This window comes from Salmo salar, chromosome ssa02 (genome assembly GCF_905237065.1).
Source record: "Salmo salar chromosome ssa02, Ssal_v3.1, whole genome shotgun sequence".
NCBI classification, from domain to species: domain Eukaryota; kingdom Metazoa; phylum Chordata; class Actinopteri; order Salmoniformes; family Salmonidae; genus Salmo; species Salmo salar.
This window is the reverse complement of record NC_059443.1, coordinates 12,555,826-12,582,575: the sequence shown is the minus strand read 5'-3', so window position 1 is coordinate 12,582,575 and position 26,750 is coordinate 12,555,826. Positions and strand designations below refer to the sequence as shown.

General features: G+C 44.0%; 1 protein-coding gene across 3 annotated transcripts; it reads right to left on the bottom strand.

The window, feature by feature from the left end:
• Nucleotides 1–1,506: 1,506 nt before the first annotated feature.
• Nucleotides 1,507–4,569, bottom strand: LOC106584756 (zymogen granule membrane protein 16). 3 transcript variants are annotated; one of them, XM_014170303.2, is made up of 5 exons: nt 4,433–4,569; nt 4,103–4,124; nt 3,904–3,956; nt 3,120–3,288; nt 1,507–2,518 (listed from the first exon to the last, which is right to left on the bottom strand). In XM_014170303.2, the coding sequence occupies exons 3-5, from the start codon at nt 3,953–3,955 to the stop codon at nt 2,152–2,154; spliced, it is 588 nt and encodes a 195-aa protein (XP_014025778.1). In that variant the 5' UTR covers nt 3,956; nt 4,103–4,124; nt 4,433–4,569; the 3' UTR covers nt 1,507–2,151. The 3 variants fall into 3 exon arrangements, with proteins under 3 accessions (XP_014025778.1, XP_014025777.1, XP_045553864.1); XM_014170302.2 differs by having other exon boundaries at nt 4,437–4,567; XM_045697908.1 differs by lacking the exons at nt 4,103–4,124; nt 4,433–4,569 and having other exon boundaries at nt 3,904–3,970.
• Between the last annotated feature and the right edge of the window lie 22,181 nt (nt 4,570–26,750).

Sequence of the window (26,750 nt, the reverse complement as noted above, 5' to 3'; positions counted from 1 at the left end):
CGTCAACTGTCCAGGTGGCTGGTCTCAGATGATCCCTCAGGGGAAGAAGACAGATGTGGAGGTCCTGGGCTGGCGTGGTTACAAGTGGTCTGCGGTTATGAGGCTGGTTGGAAGTACTGCCAAATTCTCTAAAATGGCGTTGGATGGTAGATGGTAGAGAAATGAGCATTATCTTTTCTGGCAACAGCACTGGTGGACATTCCTGCAGTCAGCATGTCAATTGCACGCTCCCTCAACGTGAGACATCTGTGGCATTGTGTTGTGTGACACAACTGCACATTTTAGATTGGCCTATTAATGTCCCCAGCGAAAGCTGCACCTGTGTAATGATCATGCTGTTTATTCAGCTGCTTGATATGCCACACCTGTCTTGGTAAAGTTGAAATGCTCACTAACCGATGTAAACAAAGCAAATTTGAAATAATGTAAACAAAGCAGCATCCACATTACATTAAATCCAAATAGATAAAATCCATTTAATTTTTGCCCCATTTAAATCGATGTCTGTTCCTCAAATTAGCTCGGACTTACTGGGATTTAGACAATGTTTCAATGAACCACAGACTTATTCTGTAAAACAAAGACAATAAAAAGCATTTCCTAATTTTATTCTATCTCACCAAAACTAGTTAAGCAGCTTTGACTGTTGCACCATGCAAATACTGTATAAACCCCATCTATCAAACTGTCTAATCTACACCATCCACACAGTTAAAGCTACATTCTGTGATTAGCAACAAAGTGGTGTCCCTCCCCACCACTTGTTTTGGTGTACAGCTGAACATTGAACAGCTTCCCAAATCTCAGACTGTAGCTTTAACTAAAACACGATGCCGCTTGACATGCAATGCCAGGCTAGAAGGGGAGCAGACTTCATAGACAAAATGTTTGATGTTATGAATGGGTATGGCAGATATACATTCCAGACATTATTGTTGTGATGGATAGTAGCTCTGGGAATTGCCAGGGACCTCACGATACGATATTATCACAATACTTAGGTGTTGATATGATATGTATCACGATTCCCATGATTCTACACATATTGCGATTCTATACTATGATTTTATTGTGATTCGATGTTCCAAACATTGCTCACTGTATGTCTTTGTCAGAGAGACTAGAAAGCATGATAAAGTAATGGAAATAAAATTGCCCCCCAAAAATGTGCTTCCTATTTAAAATGAAAATGGTGAACAGTCTATGAAGGAAAATAGAGTTTTAGTGCAGGGACAGCCAACTAGCACAAAAATAATCGTTTGATATTGTTGATGCTATACGACACGATATATTATCGAAAAGAATATCCCGATATGTAACTACCGATTTTTTTTTTTTCCTTCATTACTATTGGATAAGCATTTTAACGGTCTTGCTGTTATAAATTTAGTTCCTTATTGACACCATTGAGGTAGGGTTTGTTAAGATGACAGGTTAGCTTATTGTTGCTTCTGGTCACTACTGTATGTATTTTCTTATCAAAAGGAATACAATGAAATATAATGATTAAAGATATGCTTTTTATTAAAATGTCCATAAGCAGATGTAGCAGAAAAGGAACAACAAATAACAAATGCAGCGTGTACAAAATAGTGAAGGTGAAGCACCCTGAGACGCTTTTATCTCCCCATAATATTTGATTGTTCAATTAATCAAAGATATAATTAATCCTTTATATCCCAAATTATTCTTTCATTTATTGTGATAAATTGTGATAACCTCAAATGATGTGTAACAATGCATGTGGTCTGTGACCCACGCTGACAGGACTGTTTTAATATCATGATCTGATGGGCGCTTCATGAGAATTTGAACTGAATGAATTTGAATGTTTAGAAGTATTTTTGTACTGCTTCAAGTGAGGAATCACCTCAAAAATATTTCCAAACTATTCAAAACATTCAAATTCATTCAGTTTAAATTCTCATGAAGCACCCATCAGATAGTGATATGAAAAACAGTTTTGTCAGCGTCTATGTCAATCATCCGTCCAAACATATAGTGTCAATTTCCTGGACCCAGATTAAGTTACTCCTGGACTAAAAAGCATGTTGAATGGAGAATCAACATTGAAATTAACTAGTCCAGGACTAGGCTTAATCTGTATCCGGGATACCATCCCAAAGAGCAAGACATACTTTTTTATTTTCTTCAAATAATAGGAGTTACTGTTTCCAGTGCTGTTTCCAGAGTACTGTTTCCAGCCCCTTCCATGTACACAAATCCCCAGTGGGCTCCGATGGAGGTGATCCCGGCACCGTTGAAGCGACCGCTGAGCAGCCTCAGCTCATTGCCCATGTTGGCTGGGTAGAAGTTGAAGGAGACTTGGCTAGGCTGGCCGGCTGACAGAGTGCGCCCCATGTTGGTGGTTAACACCAGGTAGCAGATGTAGTCTGCTGGGTTGTACTTCCCAGACACCTCGACGATGGCCTCATCATTAAACAGCTCCATCTCCTGCTTTTGACCCCCTACACCACCGAACACAGGAGACCAGGTGGAGCCGTATCTCAGCTGGAACCTAAAACAGAGGAAGCTTTTCACGTTGGTTGTGTTTTGATAAGGCACATTCAGACCGAGAGAGCAGGTAGCGTCAGAGAATATCAAGGAATGACATTGTACTCTGGGTCAGATAAGATAACAATATTGTTTGGTCATGTACTGAATATGTAATTAACACAACAAATAAATAAATAAATAGACAGAAAGAAAGAAAGAGAAAGAAAGAAAGAAAGAAAGAAAGAAAGAAAGAAAGAAAGAAAGAAAGAAAGAAAGAAAGAAAGAAAGAAAGAAAGAAAGAAAGAAAGAAAGAAAGAAAGAAAGAAAGAAAGAAAGAAAGAGTGGCTGTTGGGTAGTGTAGTTTGACTGAGTCAGTGGTGTGTGTTGGGTAGTGTAGTTGGACTGAGTCAGTGGTGTCTATTGGGTAGTGTAGTTGGACTGAGTCAGTGGTGTCTATTGGGTAGTGTAGTTGGACTGAGTCAGTGGTGTCTATTGGGTAGTGTTGTTGTACTGAGTCAGTGGTGTCTATTGGGTAGTGTAGTTGGACTGAGTCAGTGGTGTGTGTTGGGTAGTGTAGTTGGACTGAGTCAGTGGTGTCTGTTCATGGGTCAGGGTCTGCTCACCCGCTGATGTAGGCGTTGCTGTTGTAGTAATAGTAGTAGTAGTAGTAGTAGTAGTTGTTGTTGGTCTCCCACACTCTGACTCCTGTGATGCGTCCCTCACCGTAGGAAGCAAATGGGGTGCCACCTCCCTGACCCACCGCAGAGGAATACGAGTACGGATCTTTGATGGCTAAAATAACATGGGAAACATGTTTACTATATTTACTATATTAATAATACATATTTATAATACATCGTTTTAATTTTACCAACACATTACTGAAAGATCTTTAAATTATGAATAAAGTGCAAATGAATTAACTAAAATACATTCTGCAATTATTTAATCCATCAGCTTTTGTCTCAAAGAAGAGCTCCTAAGTCTAACTGAAAAAGACAAGTTTGTGTGTCACGACTTCCACCGAAGTTGGTGCCTCTCCTTGAAAGTCGTCGTCGCCGGCTTTCTAGCTGCCACCGATCCACGCTTCTTTTTCCATTTGTTATGTCTTGATTGTTCACACCTGGTTCCCATTACGTTATTATTATTTCCATATTTAACCCTCTGGTTCTCATTATGTTTGGTGCGTGATTGTTTCCTGGTTTTTGTGTTAGTCTTTTGTGTTAGGTTTTTTTATCGGCTGATTATTGGCTGATTCTTTTTCAGAGTAAAGTACGTTATTTTACTCAGTTCTGTGTCCTGCGCCTGACTCCGTCCTCACCTCTGCACAACTGACACTTGACATGGTGAAAGCACAAAAGCTATTATCTTATCATTATAATTCAGAATTGTATTTTTATTACTCACGCATTGCCAAGCAGCTAGCCAAGATCACTGTGACAACCAGGATTGAGAACATTCTGCAAAAGGGAGGCATCAATACTTAAGACCTTTATTTTCAGTCAATTTCATTCTCACTCCATTTCACTTTAAATGGTAAAACTTGAAATAATGTTGTTAATAATGTTTTTCATAGTAGTTTGTCAAAACAACTAAGTCCTTTTACCTGTCAGGTCAACCAGTGTTTCCTAGGAGGGAGATAAAAATAACCTTTTGAATTGTGACGTAACAAACAACAAACCATTCTTGAATGTGAAATGTTATAAAACAGCTCTAAAAAGTTGAACCTAATCTTGTTTATTACAATCACTCTTGTAGTGCTAAGCTACTGTCACATTAAAATAATGTCAGATCATTGAATTTAAATTTAGAGGCAAAAGGGCCAACATGTTTGTGCCCAAGTACCAAGAGATAATGAGTTTTAACTTCATAACATTTTCCAAACCAGTATCAGGCATTGAATACAAGTTTTCTATTTAGTTAGTTGTGTAGTTACCCACAGTGCTATCTTGAGATGTGTGTGAAAACCTGTGAAAGCTTCTTATCTCTCTGTCTCTGCAAGGTCCTTCTAGTCTATTGCTTCCTCTTAGAACTGCATTTATACCTGCTGAACATTCCATCAGCTCTAGATGGAAGGAGCATGACAAAGAACACCTTCAGTCAGTCACTATAGAGAAGTCAGACATTGTTTTCTAATTGGTCGAGGCTACTTTGGGAGGGTGTATCAAGGAAACAAGCATCTTTCTGGTAAGAAGAAGGGCGGGGGTGTATGATTAACGAGACGTGGTGTGATCATAACAACATACAGGAACTCAAGTCCTTCTGTTCATCCGACTTAGAATTCCTCACAATCAAATGTCGTCCGCATTATCTACCTAGAGAATTCTCTTCGATTATAATCACAGCCGCATATATCCCCCCAAGCAGACACCGATGGCCCTGAACGAACTGCATTTGACTCTGTGTAAACTGGAAACCACATATCCTGAGGCTGCATTTATTGTAGCTGGGTATTTTAACAAGGCTAATCTGAAAACAAGGCTCCCTAAATTCTATCAGCATATCGATTGCGCTACCAGGGCTGGCAAAACCCTGGATCATTGCTATTCTATCTTCCGCGACGCATTTAAGGCCCTCCTCCGCCCTCCTTTCGGAAAAGCTGACCACGACTCCATTTTGATGCTTCCAGCCTATAGACAGAAACTAAAACAGGAAGCTCCCACGCTCAGGTCTGTTCAACACTGGTCCGACCAATCGGATTCCACCCTTCAAGATTGCTTCGATCACGTGGACTGGGATATGTTCCGCATTGCCGCGAACAACAACATTGACGAATATGCTGAGTCGGTGAGCGGGTTTATTAGCAAGTGCATCGGCGATGTCGTACCCACAGCGACTATTAAAACATTCCCAAACCAGAAACCGTGGATTGATGGCAGCATTCGCGCAAAACTGAAAGCGCGAACCACTGCTTTTAATCAGGGCAAGGTAACCGGAAACATGACCGAATAGAAACAGTGTAGGTATTCCCTCCGCAAGGCAATCAAACAAGCTAAGCGTCAGTATAGAGACAAAGTAGAGTCGCAATTCAACGGCTCAGACACGAGAGGTATGTGGCAGGATCTACAGTCAATCACGGACTATAAAAGGAAAATCAGCCCCGCCGCGGACCAGGATGTCTTGCTCCCAGACAGACTAAACAACTTCTTTGCTCGCTTTGAGGACAATACAGTGCCACTGACAAGGCCCGCTACCAAAACCTGTGGGCTCTCCTTCACTGCAGCCGACGTGAGCAAAACATTTAAACGTGTCAACCCTCGCAAGGCTGCAGGCCCAGACGACATCCCCAGCCGTTTCCTCAGAGCATGCGCAGACCAGCTGGCTGGTGTGTTTACGGACATATTCAATATATACTTATCCCAGTCTGCTATCCCCACATGCTTCAAGAGGGCCACCATTGTTCCTGTTCCCAGAAAGCTAAGGTAACTGAGCTAAATGACTACCGCCCCGTAGCACTCACTTCCGTCATAATGAAGTGCTTTGAGAGACTAGTCAAGGACCATATCACCTCCACCCTACCTGACACCCTAGACCCACTCCAATTTGCTTACCGCCCCAATAGGTCCACAGACGACGCAATCGCAATCGCAATCACACTGCACACTGCCCTAACCCATCTGGACAAGAGGAATACCTATGTGAGAATGCTGTTCATTGACTACAGCTCAGCATTTAACACCATAGTACCCTCCAAACCCGTTATCAAGCTCGAGACCCTGGGTCTCGACCCCGCCCTGTGCAACTGGCTCCTGGACTTCCTGACCGGCCGCCCCCAGGTGGTGAGGGTAGGTAACAACATCTCCACCCCGCTGATCCTGAACACTGGGGCCCCACAAGGGGGAGTTCTCAGCCCTCTCCTGTACTCCCTGTTCACCCACGACTGCGTGGCCATGCACGCCTCCAACTCAATCATCAAGTTTGCAGACGACACTACAGTGGTAGGCTTGATTACCAACAATGACGAGACGGCCTACAGGGAGGAGGTGAGGGCCCTCGGAGTGTGGTGTCAGGAAAATAACCTCACACTCAACGTCAACAAAACAAAGGAGATGATGGTGGACTTCAGGAAACAGCAGAAGGAGCACCCCCCATCCACATCGATGGGACAGTAGCGGAGAGGGTAGAAAGTTTTAAGTTCCTCGGCGTACACATCCTGGACAAACTGAAATGGTCCAACCACACAGACAGCGTGGTGAAGAAGGCGCAGTAGCGCCTCTTCAACCTCAGGAGGCTGAAGAAATTTGTCTTGTCACCAAAAACACTCACAAACTTTTACAGATGCACAATCGAGAGCATCATGTCGGGCTGTTTCACCGCCTGTTAGGGCAACTGCTCTGCCCACAACCGTAAGGCTGTCCAGAGGGTAGTGAGGTCTGCACAACGCATCACCGGGGGCAAACCCTCCAGGACACCTACACCACCCGATGTCACAGGAAGGCCAAAAAGATCATCAAGGACAACAACCACCCGAGCCACTGCCTGTTCACCCCGCTATCATCCAGAAGGCGAGGTCAGTACAGGTGCAGCAAAGCAGGGACCGAGAGACTGAAAAATAGCTTCTATCTCAAGGCCATCAGACTGTTAAACAGCCATCACTAACATTGAGTGGCTGCTGCCAACATACTGACTCAACTCCAGCCACTTTAATAATGGAAGGTTGATGTAATAAATGTATCACTAGCCACTTCAAACAATGCCACTTCATATAATGTTTACATACCGTACGTTACTCATCTCATATGTATATACTGTACTCTATACCATCAACTGCATCTTGCAGCATCTATGCCATTCTATACCATCACTCATTCATATATATTTTTTTATGTTCATATTCTTATTCATTCCTTTACACTTGTGTGTATAAGGTAATTGTTGTGAACTTGTTAGGTTAGATTATTCGTTGGATATTACTGCATGGTCGGAACAAGAAGCACAAGCATTTCGCTACACTCGCATTAACATCCTGTAGGTTCATGCTCTACAACATTCGCAGAGTACGACCCTGCCTCACACAGGAAGCGGCGCAGGTCCTAATCCAGGCACTTGTCATCTCCCGTCTGGATTACTGCAACTCGCTGTTGGCTGGGCTCCCTGCCTGTGCCATTAAACCCCTACAACTCATCCAGAACGCCGCAGCCCGTCTGGTGTTCAACCTTCCCAAGTTCTCTCACGTCACCCCGCTCCTCCGCTCTCTCCACTGGCTTCCAGTTGAAGCTCGCATCCGCTACAAGACCATGGTGATTGCCTACGGAGCTGTGAAGGGAACGGCACCTCCATACCTTCAGGCTCTGATCAGGCCCTACACCCAAACAAGGGCACTGCGTTCATCCACCACTGGCCTGCTGGCCCCCCTACCTCTGAGGAAGCACAGTTCCCGCTCAGCCCAGTCAAAACTGTTCACTGCTCTGGCACCCCAATGGTGGAACAAGCTCCCTCACGACGCCAGGACAGCGGAGTCAATCACCACCTTCCGGAGACACCTGAAACCCCACCTCTTTAAGGAATACCTAGGATAGGATAAAGTAATCCTTCTAACCCCCCCTTAAAAGATTTAGATGCACTATTGTAAAGTGGTTGTTCCACTGGATATCATAAGGTGAATGCACCATTTTGTAAGTCGCTCTGGATAAGAGCGTCTGCTAAATGACTTAAATGTAATGTAATGTAACATCTGCTAACCATGTGTATGTGACAAATAAAATTTGATTTGAAAAATACTAATTGTGTTCTTTTGAATTGTAACAAATGAATGATCTGAAATAGGGATTCAAAAAAATATACAATCTAACAACCAAACAATTAAAAGAATGTACCAAAATTGTATGAATGTGTACAAAAATCTCTCAAAATCAGTCTCCCAATCTTCAGTTGTTTTAGTACACCAAGAGGAACTCCTTCCTTTCAAACATTAACACGCTGAAAAAGACAAGTGGATCTGGTCATTAACAGGATGGTTAGTTCATTGGTTTGCTCAAATACCTATAGTATTTTATTGTATAATATTTGTTTCAGTACATGTATTTCAATTTAATTCTAGATGTTGTTACGGCTGTCGTAGAGAGGGGACCAAAGCGTGGTAAGTGTTCATTATTATTTATTTAAACAATGAAAACACTAGAACAAAGAAACAAAACGAAAAGCCAAACAGTTCCGTCAGGTAACGAACACAAAACAGAAAATAACTACCCACAAAACACAGGTGGGAAAAGGCTGCCTAAGTATGATTCCTAATCAGAGACAACGATAGACAGCTGCCTCTGATTAGGAACCATACTCGGCCCATCACAAAGAAATACAAAACATAGAATGCCCACCCAGCACCCTGACCTAACAAAATAGAGAAATAAACCGTCTCTCTCAGGTCAGGGCATGACAGTACCCCCCCGCCCCCCAAAGGTGCGGACTCCCGGCCACAAACTTGAACATATAGGGGAGGGTTAGGGTGGGCATCTATACTTGGCGGCGGCTCTGGTTCGGGGCATAGCCCCCACACCGCCTGCTGATCCCCCCGCTTCTGTGTCGCCGGAGGAACCAGACTGTGGATCATCGCTGGAGGCTCTGAACTGCCGACCGCCGCTGAAGACTCTGGGCTGCAGGCCGCCGCTGAAGACTCTGGGCTGCAGGCCGCCGCTGAAGACTCTGGGCTGCAGGCCGCCGCTGAAGACTCTGGGCTGCAGGCCGTCTCAGGAGGTTCCGGGCTGCAGGCCGTCTCAGGAGGTTCCGGGCTGCAGGCCGTCTCAGGAGGTTCCGGGCTGCAGGCCGTCTCAGGAGGTTCCGGGCTGCAGGCCGTCTCAGGAGGTTCCGGGCTGCAGGCCATCTCAGGAGGTTCCGGGCTGCAGGCCGTCTCAGGACGTTCCGGGCTGCAGGCCGTCTCAGGAGGTTCCGGACTGGGGAGCGTCGCTGGAGGCTCCGGACTGGGGAGCGTCGCTGGAGGCTCCGGACTGGGGAGCGTCGCTGGAGGCTCCGGACTGGGGAGCGTCGCTGAAGGCTCCGTGCCATGGATCATCACTACAGGTTCCGTGCCATGGATCATCACTGGAGGCTCCGGGCCATGGATTATCACTGGAGGCTTCTTGCCATGGATTATCCCTACAGGCTCCGGGCCATGGATTATCACCGGAGGCTTTGTGCCATGGATCATCCCTACAGGCTCCGGGCCATGGATCATCTCTACAGGCTCTAGGCCATGGATCATCACTGGAGGCTTTGGACCATAGATCATCACTAGAGGCTTCCTGCGTGGAGCTGGAACCGGTCTCACCGGACTGGGGAGACGCACTGGAGACTGGGTGCGCAGAGCTGGCACAGGGTATACTGGGCCGTGGAGGCGCACTGGAGGTCTGGAGCTTAGGGCTGGCACAACCCGTCCTGGCTGGGTGTTTAATTTAGCCCGGCAAGGGCGGAGCGCTGGCACAGGACGAACTGGGCTGTGCTGGTGAATGGGGGGTACCGTGTGTAGAGCTGGCGCAGGATAACCTGGGCCGAAGAGACGCACTGGAGACCAGGAACGCTGGGCCGGCACACTTCTTCCTGGCTGACGGCCAACTCTAGCACGGCAACTGTAAGGAGCTTGCACCGAGCGCACCGGGCTGTGAGTGCGCACTGGCAACACAGTGCGCATCACCGCATAACACGGTGCTTGCTCGGTCACTCGCTCTCCACGGTAAGCATGGGGAGTTGGCTCAGGTCTCAACCCCAACTTCGCCAATCTCCCCGTGTGCCCCCCCCCCAATTTTTTTGCCGCTGCCTCTCGGGCTTCTGTTGTTGCCGTGCTTGTTCTTCATAGTATCGCCATTCCACTTTCGCTGCCTCTATCTCCTCTTGCGGACGGCGATACTCCCCAGGCCTTGTCCTTGGTCCTGCCCCATCCAGGATTTCCTCCCAGGTCCAGTCCTCCTGACCACGCTGCTTGGTCCTTTGGTGGTGGGTAGTTCTGTTCCGGCTGTCGTAGAGAGGGGACCAAAGCGCTCATTATTATTTATTTAAACAATGAAAACACTAGAACAAAGAAACAAAACGAAAAGCCAAACAGTTCTGTCAGGTAACGAATTCAAAACAGAAAATAACTACCCACAAAACACAGGTGGGAAAAGGCTGCCTATGTATGATTCCTAATCAGAGACAACGATAGACAGCTGCCTCTGATTAGGAACCATACTCGGCCCAACACAAAGAAATACATAACATAGAATGCCCACCCCACACCCTGACCTAACAGAATAGAGAAATAAACCGTCTCTCTCAGGTCAGGGTGTGACAGATGTGCAGATGAAATTCAAATAATCTTGTCTCCATTATTGTCCGACGTTTTCTACAATCTTTTACTTTACTCACATCTTCATTAAGTTACTGGCAACCTGTACATGTTACTACAGGAAAACAATATGATTTCATTTTTTGCAGATTAACCAGATAAATATCAGTAGAAGTTACAAAGTGAGAAAATAATGTGGTGGATGAATCAGAATTAGTTGGGTAACATAGATAATTAAGATGTTTTATTAGTATAATATTCTTATGTGAGATACTTGTCATTAGAAAGTGTCCTTTGGACTCTGGTGTCTTTCAGTTGCACGTTTCCATTAGCTAGGGCTCAGTCACTTGGGGCCCAGAGAGGGCAGAGGTCAGACTTGTTTTTTACATGTCTCTGTTGCTATGCAGAATATCAGCAAGAAAGGAGGACAGAATGAAATATTGTCTTCATATGTGAGTGTCTTTACCTATTCTTAAACCATGTGAAGGGATGGCGTGATTAATGGGGAACCAATTATTTGTCTCCACAATGTCTGTGCGCAAGTCACTCCCCTCAGTGAGCTTGTCCAGGAGTGGGGTCAAGAGAGGGTTTGCTTGAGATGGTAGTATCTAGAGTTGACAATTGATATATGCCATTGGATGAAATGGTGTTTTTGTTCTATGAAGTATCAGGGATGAGTTAAGAACCTCGTCATAGGGACCAAACTGAACGATAATTTATAGCGAATGCTATCTGGCTGTGGATACTCCTCCCTAAAGTAAACAGTCTTTCTTTGTGAACCGTTCCTAACTGTCTGTGGTTTGTCATGTCAAAAGGGGGTGGATCTTTCTATAAAGATCTCAGTAGCCATTGTGTTAACTTCTTTGGGATAGAGGGCAGTATTTTCACAGCCGGATAAAAAACGTACCCGACTTAATCTGGTTACTACTCCTGCCCAGAAACTAGAATATGCATATAATTAGTAGATTTGGATAGAAAACACTCTAAAGTTTCTAAAACTGTTTGAATGGTGTCTGTGAGTATAACAGAACTCATATGGCAGGCCAAAACCTGAGAAGATTCCATACAGGAAGCCCCCTGTCTGACAATTTGTTGTCCTTCTGTTGCATCTCTATCGAAAATACAGCATCTCTGCTGTAACGTGAAACTTTCTAAGGCTTTCATTGGCTCTCAGAAGGCGCCAGAAAGTGGAATGACGTGTCTCCTGTCTCTGGGCGAAGAACAGCAGGAGATTTTGTGAGTGGTCAGCCTGGGGACAGTGACACTGGAGATGCGCGTTCATGAGAATTCTCCATTTTTTTCTTTCAGCCTTTGAATGAATACAAAGTCGCCCGGTTGGAATATTATCGCTATTTTACAAGAAAAATCGCATAAAAATTGAATTTAAACAGCGTTTGACATGCTTCGAGTACGGTAATGGAATATTTTAAAAAATTTTGTCACGAAATGCGCTCACGCATCACCCTTCGGATAGTCACCTGAACACACGAACAAAACGGAGCTATTTCAATTTAACTATGGATTATTGGGAACCATAACAACTTTTGTTGTTGAAGTAGAAGTCCTGGGAGTGCATTCTGACAAAGAACAGCAAAGGTAATCACACAATGAACGGACATTCCGCCCCCTCCAGCCAGTGCCTCCACTCCTCCAAGCCATCTTCATCGTGAGAAGCTCACGATTCCCCACATCATAGTTGCTCTCCGTGGCGTTGAGGCGGTGGGAGAAGAAGGTGCAGGGATGTTTGTAACTTGAGGTGCAGGGCAGACCGCTGGGACAGGAGAGCCCCAACTCTGACATCCGAAGCGTCAGCCTCCACCACAAACTGGTGGGATGGGTCAGGATGAACCAAGATGGGAGCTGTGGTGAAGTTGTGTTTGAGTTCCCGAAATGCCCAGTCAGCATTTCGGGACCAGGTGAATGGAACCTTGGGAGAGGTGAGTGCAGACAAGGGGGAAGCCAGGGTGCTGTAGCCCCGGATAAAGCGGTGATGAAAGTTGGCAAAACCCAGGAAACATTGCAGCTGTACTCTGGACTTAGGCTGGGGCCAATCCACCACTGCTCTCATCTTGCCGGGATCCATCTGTACACTCCCTGCAGCAATGATGCACCCCAGAAAGGGGATGGTGGAGCAATGGATTTCACACATCTCTGCATTTACAAAAAGCTGGTTCTCCAGAAGGCGCTGGAGAACCTGTCAGACGTGGAGCATGTATTCTTGGGTGGAGTGGGAGAAGACGAGGATGTCATCGAGATAGAGGAACCGGTTCAACATGTCGCTGAGAGCATCATTAACCACAGCCTAGAACATAGCAGGGGCGTTGGTAAGGCCAAGTGGCATGACCAGATACTCGTAGTGACCGCTGGCCGGGTTGAAGGCAGTCTTCCACTCGTCCCCTTCCTGTATCCTCACCAGGTGGTAGGCATTCCGTAGGTCCAGCTTGGAGTACACGGTGGCCCCCTGGAGTGGCCGAGGAGATGACAGGTAGCGGTTCTTCACTGATGTCGTTGAGACCCCGGTAGTCGATGCACGGGCGCTGGGTTTTGTCCTTCTCCACAAAGATGAACCCTGCGCCGATGGGGGAGGCAGAAGGATGGATGAACCCAGCAGCTAGGGAGTCCTCAATGTAGAACTCCGTGGACTTGGTCTCCGGACCCGACAGAGAGGACAGTCATGCCCGGGGTGTTGTGGTGCCTGTGAGAAGGTCAATCCCGCAGTCATATAGTTGGTGCGGCGGCGGCGAAATGGCCCGGATCTTACTGAACACCTTCTGGAGGTCCTGATAACGGGCTCGGAAATGGGCCAATTAACCTCTATGGGCTAGGTGGGACGCTAGCGTGCCACCCGTGGTGCACTCCATCAACAGCAGGTGCATTTCAAGAGCGGCAAATTTGAATCCAAATAAATGTCAAAATTCACATTTTTCAAACATACAACTATTTTACACCCTTTGAAAGATAAACATCTCCTTAATCTAACCACGTTTTACGATTTCAAAAAGGTTTTACGGCGAAAGCATAAATTTAGAGTATGTTAGGACAGTACATTTACAAGAGTTGTGTGTAATGTTTTGTCAATTCAAAGACAGGGTCACCAAAACCATAAAACCAGCTAAAATGATGCACTAACCTTTTACAATCTCCATCAGATGACACTCCTAGGACATTATGTTAGACAATGCATGCATTTTTAGTTCTATCAAGTTCATATTTATATCCAAAAACAGCGTTTTACTATGGCATTGATGTTGAGGAAATCGTTTCCCTCCAATAACCGGCAGTCAAGTCAGCGTCACAAATTAAATAATTAAAATTAGAAAACATTGGTAAAATATTATATTGTCATTTAAAGAATTATAGATTTACATCTCTTGAACGCAATCAACTTGCCAGATTTAAAAATAACCTTACTGGGAAATCACACTTTGCAATAATCTGAGCACTGCGCCCAGAAAAATACGCGTTGCGATACAGACTAGACGTCATGTTGGGGAGATCTAAAATCGAAAATACTATGTAAATAATCCATTACCTTTGATTCTCTTCATCAGATGTCACTTCCAGGTATCACAGGTCCATAACGAATGTAGTTTTGTTCAAAAAAGCTCATCATTTATGTCCAAAAATCTCCGTCTTGTTAGCACATGATCTAAGCCAGCCGGACTTCTCGTCATGAACGAGGGGAAAAAATATATTTACGTTCGTTCAAACATGTCAAACGTTGTATAGCATAAATCATTAGGGCCTCTTTTAACCAGAACATGAATAATATTCAAGGTGGACGAATGCATACTCTTTTATAACGTATTGGAACGAGGGTACCCAACATGAACTAGCGCGCCAGGTGTCTAATGGGCCATCATCGTTCCATGGCTCTTGTTCGGTCAGATCTCCCTCCAGAAGACTCAAAACACTTTGTAAAGGCTGGTGACATCTAGTGGAAGCAATAGGAAGTGCCAAAATATTCCTCAGCCCCTGTGTTTTTCAATGGGATAGGTTTAAAGGTAATACAACACATCAGGTATCCACTTCCTGTCAGAAAATGTCTCAGGGTTTTGCCTGCCAAATGAGTTCTGTTATACTCACAGACACCATTCAAACAGTTTTAGAAAATTTAGGGTGTTTTCTATCCATATGTAATAAGTATATGCATATTCTAGTTACTGGGTAGGAGTGGTAACCAGATTAAATCGGGTATGTTTTTTTATCCAGCCGTGTCAATACTGCCCCCTAGCCCTAACAGGTTAACCGGGGGGAGAGTTTGCGGGATTCCACCCGGAGTGGCAGATTCCAGGTGGACAGCCATACCTTCTGCCCGAGACGATACCGGGGCAACTTCTGAGCCCAGAGGAAGATGTCCCGGGGCAGGCTGCGCTAACGTCAGGTACCTGAGCAGGAACTGGATCATCTCGCTGTAGTTCCCTGACACACATAGGTTGATATGGGTGGTATAGTGGGTGACCCGGCCTATAGAGTGCCCATCCAGTGCTCTAAATTCCATAGGAATGGAGAGGGGCTGAGTGGGGATATCCAGCTTGGAAGCCAGAGTAGCGTCCAGAAAGCTCTCATCGGCCCCAGACTCGATGAGTACCTGGAGAGATTTCGACTGGTTCCCCCACAGCAACATGGAATGAAAAGGGATGTGAGTAATGGAAGAGGAAAAGTTCTCCATATGGCCCACCAGAGTACTCGCTCATACCGGTGAGCCTGGTCTTTTAGTGGACAGGTGGAGACGAAATGACCAGTAGTCCCGCAATACAGGCAGCTCTTAGTGTGAAGCCTGTATTGCCATTCAGCAGGAGACAGCCTAGCTCTGCCTAATTGCATGGGCTCATGAAGAGGTGAATCGGCAGTCTTCGGAGCCTCTCAAGGAACTCGGTTAGCCTTGGGTTCTCTCGACAACGGTGTCGTTGGGGACTTCCGGGATACCTCAGAGGCGAGGTGGAATCCTTGGACGGGCAGGTGAAATCTCCTCTCCTTCCTTCATTCCCATAGTCGCCCATCGATCCAAATGGTCAAGGCGATGAGTTAGTAGAGATTCGTAGGTAGTTTCCGGGCTGCAAGCTCATCCTTTACTTCCTCCGATACTCCTGTAGGAACATGTCGAACAGCGCTTCCGGGTTCCAAGCACTCTCAGCTGCCAACGTGTGGAAATACACTGCGTAGTCTGCCACACTACGGGAGTCTTAACGTAGCTGGAGCAGGTTGCGAACAGCCTCTCTCCAGGACAACGGAGAATCAAACATCTTCAGGTCCTCCTCCACGAACTCCTCCAGACTGAGGCAGATGGCGGATTGTTGCTCCCACACGGCCCAGGCGAATGCCCTCTCGGACATTTGAGTTATGATGCACGCTATCCTCGAGCGGTCTGAGGGAAACAGAATGCTGCAGCTCGAAAATGAGGGAGCACTGGGAGAGAAAAGCCTGGCAGGTTCCGGAATCTCCACTGTACCGCTCCAGAGGAGGTAAGCAGGGTTCTAGGGACACTGGGGTAGGCTGCCTAACAGACAACCCACGGAAATGCTCCAGCAATGTATTAAACACTCAGTCATGGCGTTCAGCCAAGGTCTGGAACCCTTCCATGAGACCACGAAGCAGCTCCTCGTGCCTTCCAAAGGTGGCTCATTGGGAGGAGAGGGCATTGCTGAGCTGGTCCGGGTCTGCTGGGTCAGTCATGGCCAGTTCGTACTATCAGGTTTCAGGTATGACACAGATACAGACAGGGGATAATTTGGATGATGGGCGACACCTGGAGGGGGGTGGAGAAAAGAACAAAGACAGGTGAAACAGATCAGGGTGTGACAGGAATATTATCTTTTACTTTTGAAGAGAGCCAACAACTACATGTTAAGCTCAAATAAAGCATACTACTTAATGAGAAATAAACCTCGTAAAGCTCTTGTAGCCCTCACAAAACGAATACACACCAAACCACTTGTAATTTTAAAAGATAAAGATACAAGTGTGTTAATTAGAAACATCAAAGTGATTATTGTCAATTTTAAAAGCTTCTATGAAAATCTATATACATCAGAATTAAACAACAGTTGGACTGATCTTACAGCCTTCTTAGACTCAACAACCCTAATGCAATTATCAGCAGACAAAAAATAATCACTAAAAACAGAGATTACCCAAAAATAAATATTAGATACTGTTAAAACATTAGTGTGGAGAAATGCACCAGGAATGGACGACTTTCCTATAGAATTCTATTTAACATTTTTGGAAAAATAGTTCACCGATTTTACACAAATGACAACACAAATGCCACTCAATTCAGTGCTTCCTAGTTCCATGTATCACACCGTTATTTTAGTTATATTAAAACCAGGAAAATCTGTGGCGTTCCCTGCTGATTACAAAACCTGTAAGTTTAGTAAATTGTGACAATAAAATATTAACAAATCTCATAAGCAATAGAATCTCAAAAGTCTTACCAGACCTTATACATATTAATCAAACAGGGTTTATGAAAAATAGTCACTTACAAGCAAATACAAATACATGTTTCATTTTAATACAATATGCTAAAAAACAAGATATAGATTTATCAATAAAGGCTTTTGACTCTCTTAAATGCCCTTATCTATTCAAAACTTTGGAAGGTTTCAACTTTCCATTTGAACTAATATTTAAAAAAATATGATGTACAGTATAATTGAGCAATAAGGCCCGAGGGGGTGTGGTATATGGCCAATATACCATGGCTAAGGGCTGATTTCATGCACATCGCAATGCAGAGTGCCTGGACACAGCCCCGTGGTGTAGTGGCCGTATATCACAAACCTCCGAGGTGCCTTATTGCTATTATAAACTGGCTACCAAAGTAATTAAAGCAGTCAAAATAAATGTTTTGTGATACCCGTGGTATATGGTCTGCTATACCACAGCTGTCGGCCAATCAGCATTCAGGGCATGAACCACCCAGTTTATTTAATTTTAAAAGTACATTCTGCAATGCATTAATCTATCAGAGGTTGTCTAACGGCTAGATTTAATCCATATAGCAGAAGATCTGCGTTGTAGAGCGATTGAAATTGAAAGATTTGATTTGATTTATTCGGATCCCCATTAGCCAATGTAGACAGCTAGCCGTACTGGGACTCTTATGTCGATGATGTTAAAATTATTTGTTGGTCTGATGTGATTATATAACATTTAACATGTATATGACATATAATGAAAAAGACATTACAGACAAAACACATTTAAAAACATTAACATGTAGTGTGTGTGTGCATCTATCAGTTACACATACATGTCAGTACATACACACAACAAGTAGGTCACATGGGGGAGAGGCGTTGTGCCGTGAGGTGTTGATATATTTGTTTTTTGAATCCAGGTTTGCTGTTCACTTGTGCTATATAAGATAGAAGGACTTCCATGCACTCATATGGCTCTGTATAATACTGTATGTTTCCTTGAATTTGTTCTGAACCTGGGGACTGTGAAAAGACCCTTGGTGTCATGTCTGGTGGGGTAAGTGTGTGTCGGTGCTGTGTGTAAGTTGACTTTGCAAACAATTTGGAATTTCCAACAAATTCATTTTTCTTATAAAAACAAGAAGTGACACAGTCAGTCTTTCTTCAACTCTTAGCCAATAGGGACTGGCATGCATATAATTAATATAAGCTTTCTGATTACCATGAAATGCAAGATGTGCTGCTCTGTTCTGGACCGGCTGCAGTTTAACTAGGTCTTTCCTTGCAATACTTGACCATATGCCTGCACAATAATCAAGGTAAGATAAAACTAGAGCCTGCAGGACTTGCTTTGTTGATGTGGTGTCAAAAAAGCAGAGCATCTTTTTATTACTATCACGTTTCAGGTAAGACCCAGATGCTGTAAACGTCGAAGCAAAAAAAGTTTATTAATCCAACAGGGGCAGGCAAAAGACAGGTCAAGGGCAGGCAGGGGTCAGTAATCCAGATAGGTGGTACAGGATGGCAGACAGGCTCAGAGTCATGGTAGGCAGAGGTCAGTAATCCACAAAGCAAGTCCTGTAGAGGGAAAAACGCTGGTAGGCTTGATGAAACAAAACGAACTGGCAACAGACAAACAGAGAGCACAGGAAACAGGAGACAAAGGGCTGTGAGACATGGGTTTAACTCTGGATACATGAAAGTAGGATGTATACGGAGGGTACGGGGCAACAGAAATCGAACAGCAGAGGGTCTAATGACCTTGGAGATGGGAAAAGGGCTGATAAACTGGGGGAGAGTTTGCGGGATTCCACCTGGAGGGGCAGATCCCGGGTGGACAGCCATACCTTTTGCCCAAGATGATACCGGGGAGACGGGGTCCGGTGGCAATCCGCCTGTCGTTGATACCTGGAGGCAGTCTTGAGGCGGGCCGACACGGCTCTCCTCCAGGTACAACGACAGCGGCAGACAAATATCTGTGCCGAAGGTATGCCGACCTCTGCTTCTGGCTCAGGGAAGAGCGGGGGCTGATACCCCAGGGAGCACTCAAAAGGAGATAGGCCCGTGGCATAGCAGGGAAGGGTGTTGCGGGCATATTCGACCCGCACCAGCTGCTGGCTCCAGGTGGTGGGGTTGGCGGAGACCAGGCAGCGCAGAGTAGTCCCAAGGTCTTGGTTGGCTCGCTCCGACTGGCTATTGGACTGGGGGTGGATCCTAGAGGATAGGCTGGTCGACGACCCAATGAGGGTGCAGAATTCTTTTCCAGAACCGGGATGAGATCTGAGGGCTCTGGTCAGAGACCATGTCGATTGGTAGTCTATGGATCTGTAAGACATGTTGCACCATGAGCTGGGCCGTCTCTTTGGCAGAGGGTAGTTTGGGGAGAGGAATGAAGAGGGCGGGTTTGGAAAACCGATCCACCACAGTCAGGATTGCTGTGTTGCCATCAGATGGGGGATGACCCGTAACAAAGTCCAGGGAGATGTGAGACCAGGGACGGTGAGGGACAGGCAGAGGTCAGAGGAGACCAGCTGGAGCTTGTTGATGAGTCTTGTTTTGTGCACAAACCGTGCATCGGCGACAAATGCAGAGACATCAGGGACCATGGTAGGCCACCAAAAGCGTTGTTGCACAAATGCCAGGGTCCGATGGGAGCCTGGGTGGCAGGCCAGTCTGGAGGAGTGGGCCCACTCCAGGACTGCAGAGCAGTCAGGCATGTACATCCGGTTATCTGGACCCCCGGGGTTTGGCTCGGAACGCTGCGCCCCCTGGACCTGCTTCCCTATACCTCAGCTGAGTGCCATCACAAGGAACGAGGTGGGAGAATTATTTCGGGCTCCGGGGTAATAGCCGGTATAGCGGCGAGATAGTGTATCCAGCTTGACATTCTTGGTGGCTCCCATTTTGGCTGTAGTGTTTCCAAGCACGTGAATGAGAGCGCGTTCTTTGGTATTTTTCTCCGGTAAAGACTAACGATTCTCCATCTTACATTTGACCGTTTATTTGCCTATTAGGGTACCTATTGTTTGATTATAAACGTTGATTGACTTGTTTGGATAAGTTTATTGGTAATGTATGGGATTCATTTTGTATGCATTTTGAAGGAGGGAAACCGAGTGGATTATTGACTGAAGCGCGCCAGCCAAACTGAGTTTTTATGGATATAAAGAAGGCCATTATCGAACAAAAGGACCATTTGTAATGTAACTGGGACCTTTTGGAGTGCCAACAGAAGAAGATCTTCAAAGATAAGGCATATATTATATCGCTATTTCTGACTTTCGTGTCGCAACTCTCTGGTTGAAAATGATTTGTTATGCATTTGTGTACTGGGCGCTGTCCTCAGATAATTGCACGGTTTGCTTTCGCCGTCAAGCCTTTTTGAAATCTGGCACCTTGGCTGGATTAACAACAAGTTAAGCTTTATTTTGATATATTGCACTTGTAATTTCATGAATGTGTAATATTTATAGTAATTTGAATTTGGCGCTCTGCAATTTCACCGGAAATTGTCGAAATGGGACGGTAGCGTCCCACTAATCCGCAAGAAGTTAATCTGTTGGGGATAGGGGGCAGTATTTGCACGGCCGGATAAAAAACGTACCCGAATTAATCTGGTTACTACTCCTGCCCAGTAACTAGAATATGCATTTAATTGTTTGATTTGGATAGAAACACCCTAAAGTTTCTAAAACTGTTTGAATGGTGTCAGTGAGTATAACAGAACTCATTTGGCAGGCCAAAACCTGAGAAGATTCCAAACAGGAAGCGCTCTCTCTGACCATTTCATGGCCTTATTGATCATCTCTAACAAAAACAGGGGATCTCTGGCATGACGTGACATTTTCTAACGCTCCCATAGGCTCTCAGAAGGCGCCAGAAAGCTGAATCGTGGCTTTGCAGCCCATGGCTGAAACACATTAGCGCATTTTGTAAGTGGCCGATCTGAGGACAATGGGACGGGGCGCGCGTGCCCGAGTCGACTCAATGTTTACTTTCTCTCTTTTTGAACGAAAACCACCACTCCCGGTTGGAATATTATCGCTTTTTTACGAGAAAAATGGCATAAAAATTCATTTTAAACAGTGGTTGACATGCTTCGAAGTACGGTAATGGAATATTTAGAATTTTTTTGTCACGAAATGCGTCGTGCACGTGACCCTTATTTACACTTCGGATAGTGTCTTGAACGCACGAACAAAACGCCGCTATTTGGATATAACTATGGATTATTTTGAACCAAACCAACATTTGTTATTGAAGTAGAAGTCCTGGGAGTGCATTCTGATGAAGAACAGCAAAGGTAATAACATTTTTCTTATAGTAAATCTGATTTTGGTGAGTGCTAAACTTGGTGGGTGTCTAAATAGCTAGCCCTGTGATGCCGGGCTATCTACTGAGAATATTGCAAAATGTGCTTTCACCGAAAAGCTATTTTAAAATCGGACATAGCGAGTGCATAGAGGAGTTCTGTATCTATAATTCTTAAAATAATTGTTATGCTTTTTGTGAACGTTTATCGTGAGTAATTTAGTAAAATGTTAGCGAATTCCCCGGAAGTTTGCGGGGGGTATGCTAGTTCTGAACGTCACATGCTAATGTAAAAAGCTGGTTTTTGATATAAATATGAACTTGATTGAACAAAACATGCATGTATTGTATAACATAATGTCCTAGGGTTGTCGTCTGATGAAGATCATCAAAGGTGAGTGCTGCATTTAGCTGTCTTCTGGGTTTTGGTGACATTATATGCTGGCTTGAAAAATGGGTGTCTGATTATTTCTGGCTTGGTACTCTGCTGACATAATCTAATGTTTTGCTTTCGTTGTAAAGCCTTTTTGAAATCGGACAGTGTGGTTAGATTAACGAGAGTCTTGTCTTTAAATAGCTGTAAAATAGTCATATGTTTGAGAAATTGAAGTAATAGGATTTTTAAGGTTTTGAAAATCGCGCCACAGGCTGCCAGTGGCTGTTACGTAGGTGGGACGAATTCGTCCCGCCTAGCCCAGAGAGGTTAAAATGGTGTAAAATAGTAATATGTTTGAGAAATTTAAGTAATAGCATTTCTAAGGTATTTGAATATCGCGCCACAGGATTACACTGGCTGTTGAGCAGCCCATAGAGGTTAAGTGTTTCAGTGACTTCATTAGCCGTGGTTGCTGATGTGTATATGGTTGATTCCTCAGCATACATGGATACACATGCTTTGTTTAATGCCAGTGGGATTTCATTGGTAAAAATAGAAAAGAGTAGAGAGCCTAGAGTGATGCCCTGTGGTACACCACACTTTACATGTTTGACATTAGAGAAGCTTCCATTAACCTCTTGGGGCTAGGTGGGACGCTAGCGTGCCACCCGTGGTGCACTCCATCAACAGCAGGTGCATTTCAAGAGCGGCAAATTTGAATCCAAATAAATGTCAAAATTCAAATTTTTCAAAAATACAACTATGTTACACCATTTGAAAGATAAACATCTCCTTAATCTAACCACGTTTTACGATTTCAAAAAGGTTTTACGGCGAAAGCATAAATTTAGAGTATGTTAGGACAGTAGATTTACAAGAGTTGTGTGTAATGTTTTGTCAAGTCAAAGACAGGGTCACCAAAACCATAAAACCAGCTAAAATGATGCACTAACCTTTTACAATCTCCATCAGATGACACTCCTAGGACATTATGTTAGACAATGCATGCATTTTTAGTTCTATCAAGTTCATATTTATATCCAAAAACAGCGTTTTACTATGGCATTGATGTTGAGGAAATCGTTTCCCTCCAATAACCGGCAGTCAAGTCAGCGTCACAAATTAAATAATTAAAATTAGAAAACATTGGTAAAATATTATATTGTCATTTAACCTGTTGGGTCTAGGGGGCAGCATTTGCACGTCTGGATAAAAAAATGTACCCGATTTAATCTGGTTACTAATCCTACCCAGTAACTAGAATATGCATATACTTATTATATATGGATAGAAAACACTCTAAAGTTTCCAAAACTGTTTGAATGGTGTCTGTGAGTATAACAGAACTCATTTGGCAGGCAAAACCCTGAGACATTTTCTGACAGGAAGTGGATACCTGATGTGTTGTATTGACTTTAAACCTATCCCATTGAAAAACACAGGGGTTTAGGAATATTTTGGCACTTCCTATTGCTTCCACTAGATGTCACCAGCCTTTACAAAGTGTTTTGAGTCTTCTGGAGGGAGATCTGACCGAACAAGAGCCATGGAACGATGATGTCCCATTAGACACCTGGCGCGCTAGTTCATGTTGGGTACCCTCGTTCCAATACGTTATAAAAGAGTATGCATTCGTCCACCTTGAATATTATTCATGTTCTGGTTAAAAAAGGCCCTAATGATTTATGCTATACAACGTTTGACATGTTTGAACGAACGGAAATATATTTTTCCCCTCGTTCATGACGAGAAGTCCGGCTGGCTTACATCATGTGCTAACGAGACGGAGATTTTTGGACATAAATGATGAGCTTTTTTGAACAAAACTACATTCGTTATGGACCTGTGATACCTGGAAGTGACATCTGATGAAGAGAATCAAAGGTAATGGATTATTTACATAGTATTTTCGATTTTAGATCTCCCCAACATGACGTCTAGTCTGTATCGCAACGCGTATTTTTCTGGGCGCAGTGCTCAGATTATTGCAAAGTGTGATTTCCCAGTAAGGTTATTTTTAAATCTGGCAAGTTGATTGCGTTCAAGAGATGTAAATCTATAATTCTTTAAATGACAATATAATATTTTACCAATGTTTTCTAATTTTAATTATTTAATTTGTGACGCTGACTTGACTGCCGGTTATTGGAGGGAAACGATTTCCTCAACATCAATGCCATAGTAAAACGCTGTTTTTGGATATAAATATGAACTTGATAGAACTAAAAATGCATGCATTGTCTAACATAATGTCCTAGGAGTGTCATCTGATGGAGATTGTAAAAGGTTAGTGCATCATTTTAGCTGGTTTTATGGTTTTGGTGACCCTGTCTTTGACTTGACAAAACATTACACACAACTCTTGTAAATGTACTGTCCTAACATACTCTAAATTTATGCTTTCGCCGTAAAACCTTTTTGAAATCGTAAAACGTGGTTAGATTAAGGAGATGTTTATCTTTCAAATGGTGTAACATAGTTGTATTTTTGAAAAATTTGAATTTTGACATTTATTTGGATTCAAATTTGCCGCTCTTGAAATGCACCTGCTGTTGATGGAGTGCACCACGGGTGGCACGCTAGCGTCCCACCTAGCCCCAAGAGGTTAAAACTCGTTTTCAACCACTCCACACATTTCTTGTTAACAAACTATAGTTTTGGCAAGTTGGTTAGGACATCTACATTGTGCATGACACAAGTACATTTTCCAACAATTGTTTACAGACAGATTATTTCACTTATAATTCACTGTATCACAATTCCAGTGGGTCAGAAGTTTACATACACTAAGTTGACTGTGCCTTTAAACAGCTTGGAAAATTCGAGAAAATTATGTGATGGCTTTAGAAGCTTCTGATAGGCTAATTGACATCATTTGAGTCAGTTGGAGGTGTACCTGTGGATGTATTTCAAGGCCTACCTTCAAACTCAGTGCCTCTTTGCTTGACATCATGGGAAAATCAAAATAAATCAGCCAAGACCTCAGAAAAAAAATTGTAGACCTCCACAAGTCTGGTTCATCCTTGGGAGCAATTTCCAAACGCCTGAAGGTACCACGTTCATCTATACAAACAATAGTACGCAAGTATAAACACCATGGGACCACATACAGCTCAGGATGGAGACACGTTCTGTCTCCTAGAGATGAACGTACTTTGGTGCGAAAAGTGCAAATCAATCCCAGAACAACAGTAAAGGACCTTGTGAAGATGCTGGAGGAAACAGGTACAAAGATATCTATATCCACAGTAAAACGTGTCCTATATTGACATAACCTGAAAGGCTGCTCAGCAAGGAAGAAGCCACTGCTCCAAAACCAGCATAAAAATCCAGACTACGGTTTGCAACTGCACATGGGGACAAAGATCGTACTTTTTGGAGAAATGTCCTCTGGTCTGATGAAACAAAAATAGAACTGTTTGGCCATAATGACCATCGTTATGTTTGGAGGAAAAAGGGGGAGGCTTACAAGCTGAAGAACACCATCCCAACAGTGAAGCACCGGGGTGACAGCATCATGTTGTGGGGGTGCTTTGCTGCAGGAGGGACTGGTGCACTTCACAAAACAGATGGCATCATGAGGAAGGGAAATGATGTGGATATATTGAAGCAACATCTCAAAGTCAGGAAGTTAAAGCTTTGTTGCAAACGGGTCTTCCAAATGGACAATAACCCCAAGCATACTTCCAAAGTTGTGGCAAAATGGCTTAAGGACAACGAAGTCAAAGTATTGGAGTGGCCATCACAAAGCCCTGACCTCAATCCCATAGAAAAGTTGTGGGCAGAACTGAAAAAGTGTGTGCGAGCAAGGAGGCCTACAAACCTGACTCAGTTACACCAGCTCTGCCTGGAGGAACGGGCCAAAATGTACCCAACTTATTGTGGGAAGCTTGTGGAAGGCTACCCGAAACCTTTGACCCAAGTTAAACAATTTAAAGGCAATGCTACAAAATACTAATTTAGTGTATGTTAACTTCTGACCCACTGGGAATGTGATGAAAGAAATAAAAGCTGAAATAAATCATTCTTTCTACTATTATTCTGACATTTCACATTCTTAAAATAAAGTGGTGATCCTAACTGACCTAAGACAGGGAAGTTTTACTAGGATTAAATGTCAGGAATTGTGGAAAAACGCAGTTTAAATGTATTTGGCTAAGGTGTATGTAAACTTCCGACTTCAACTGTACGTACATCGGAAAAATGTCAATTCTAAATCTTATTAGAATGTTTATTATTATATTTTAGAATCAGTCAGTCTTGTCATCTTTAGTTGTGACTACATATGGATTGGGTCATTAATAGGGTGGTTAGTTCATTGGCTCAAATACCTATTTTATTGTAGAAGATTTGATTCAGTACATGCATTTCAGGTTCATTCTAGCGGGCCAGATGAGATATTACATTTTCTGTTTCTATTATTGTCTGAAGTTTGCTGCAGTCTGTTACAACACTCACATAGTCTTATCCAGAGCGACCAACAGTTAGTGCATTCATCTTAAGGTAGCTAGGTGGGACAACCAAATATCACACAGTCATAGTAAGTGAAACTGCTCCTCAGTAAAGCAGCTATCAGCTATTTATTCACAGGGAAAGAAGCTGATTTGAGGTTTTAGCCCAACCCATCTTAGCCCAAGCCATTAACAGGGCTCCAGGTGCAGCCATTCATGAACTGGAAACTGAGGAGGAGGACCAGGTGGAGGAGGCAGGGGAGGAGGAAGTAGAAGAGGAGGAAGGAGGAGGGTGAAGAGGAGCAGAAGGAATATGTTTCTTTCTAAACATCTTTGTAAGACCCATTGTAACATGTATCTACTGTCTGGCATGTTTGTGATGAGCACTGATAATCATTACCAGTGATGTAGTTGATCTACAGTATGACATG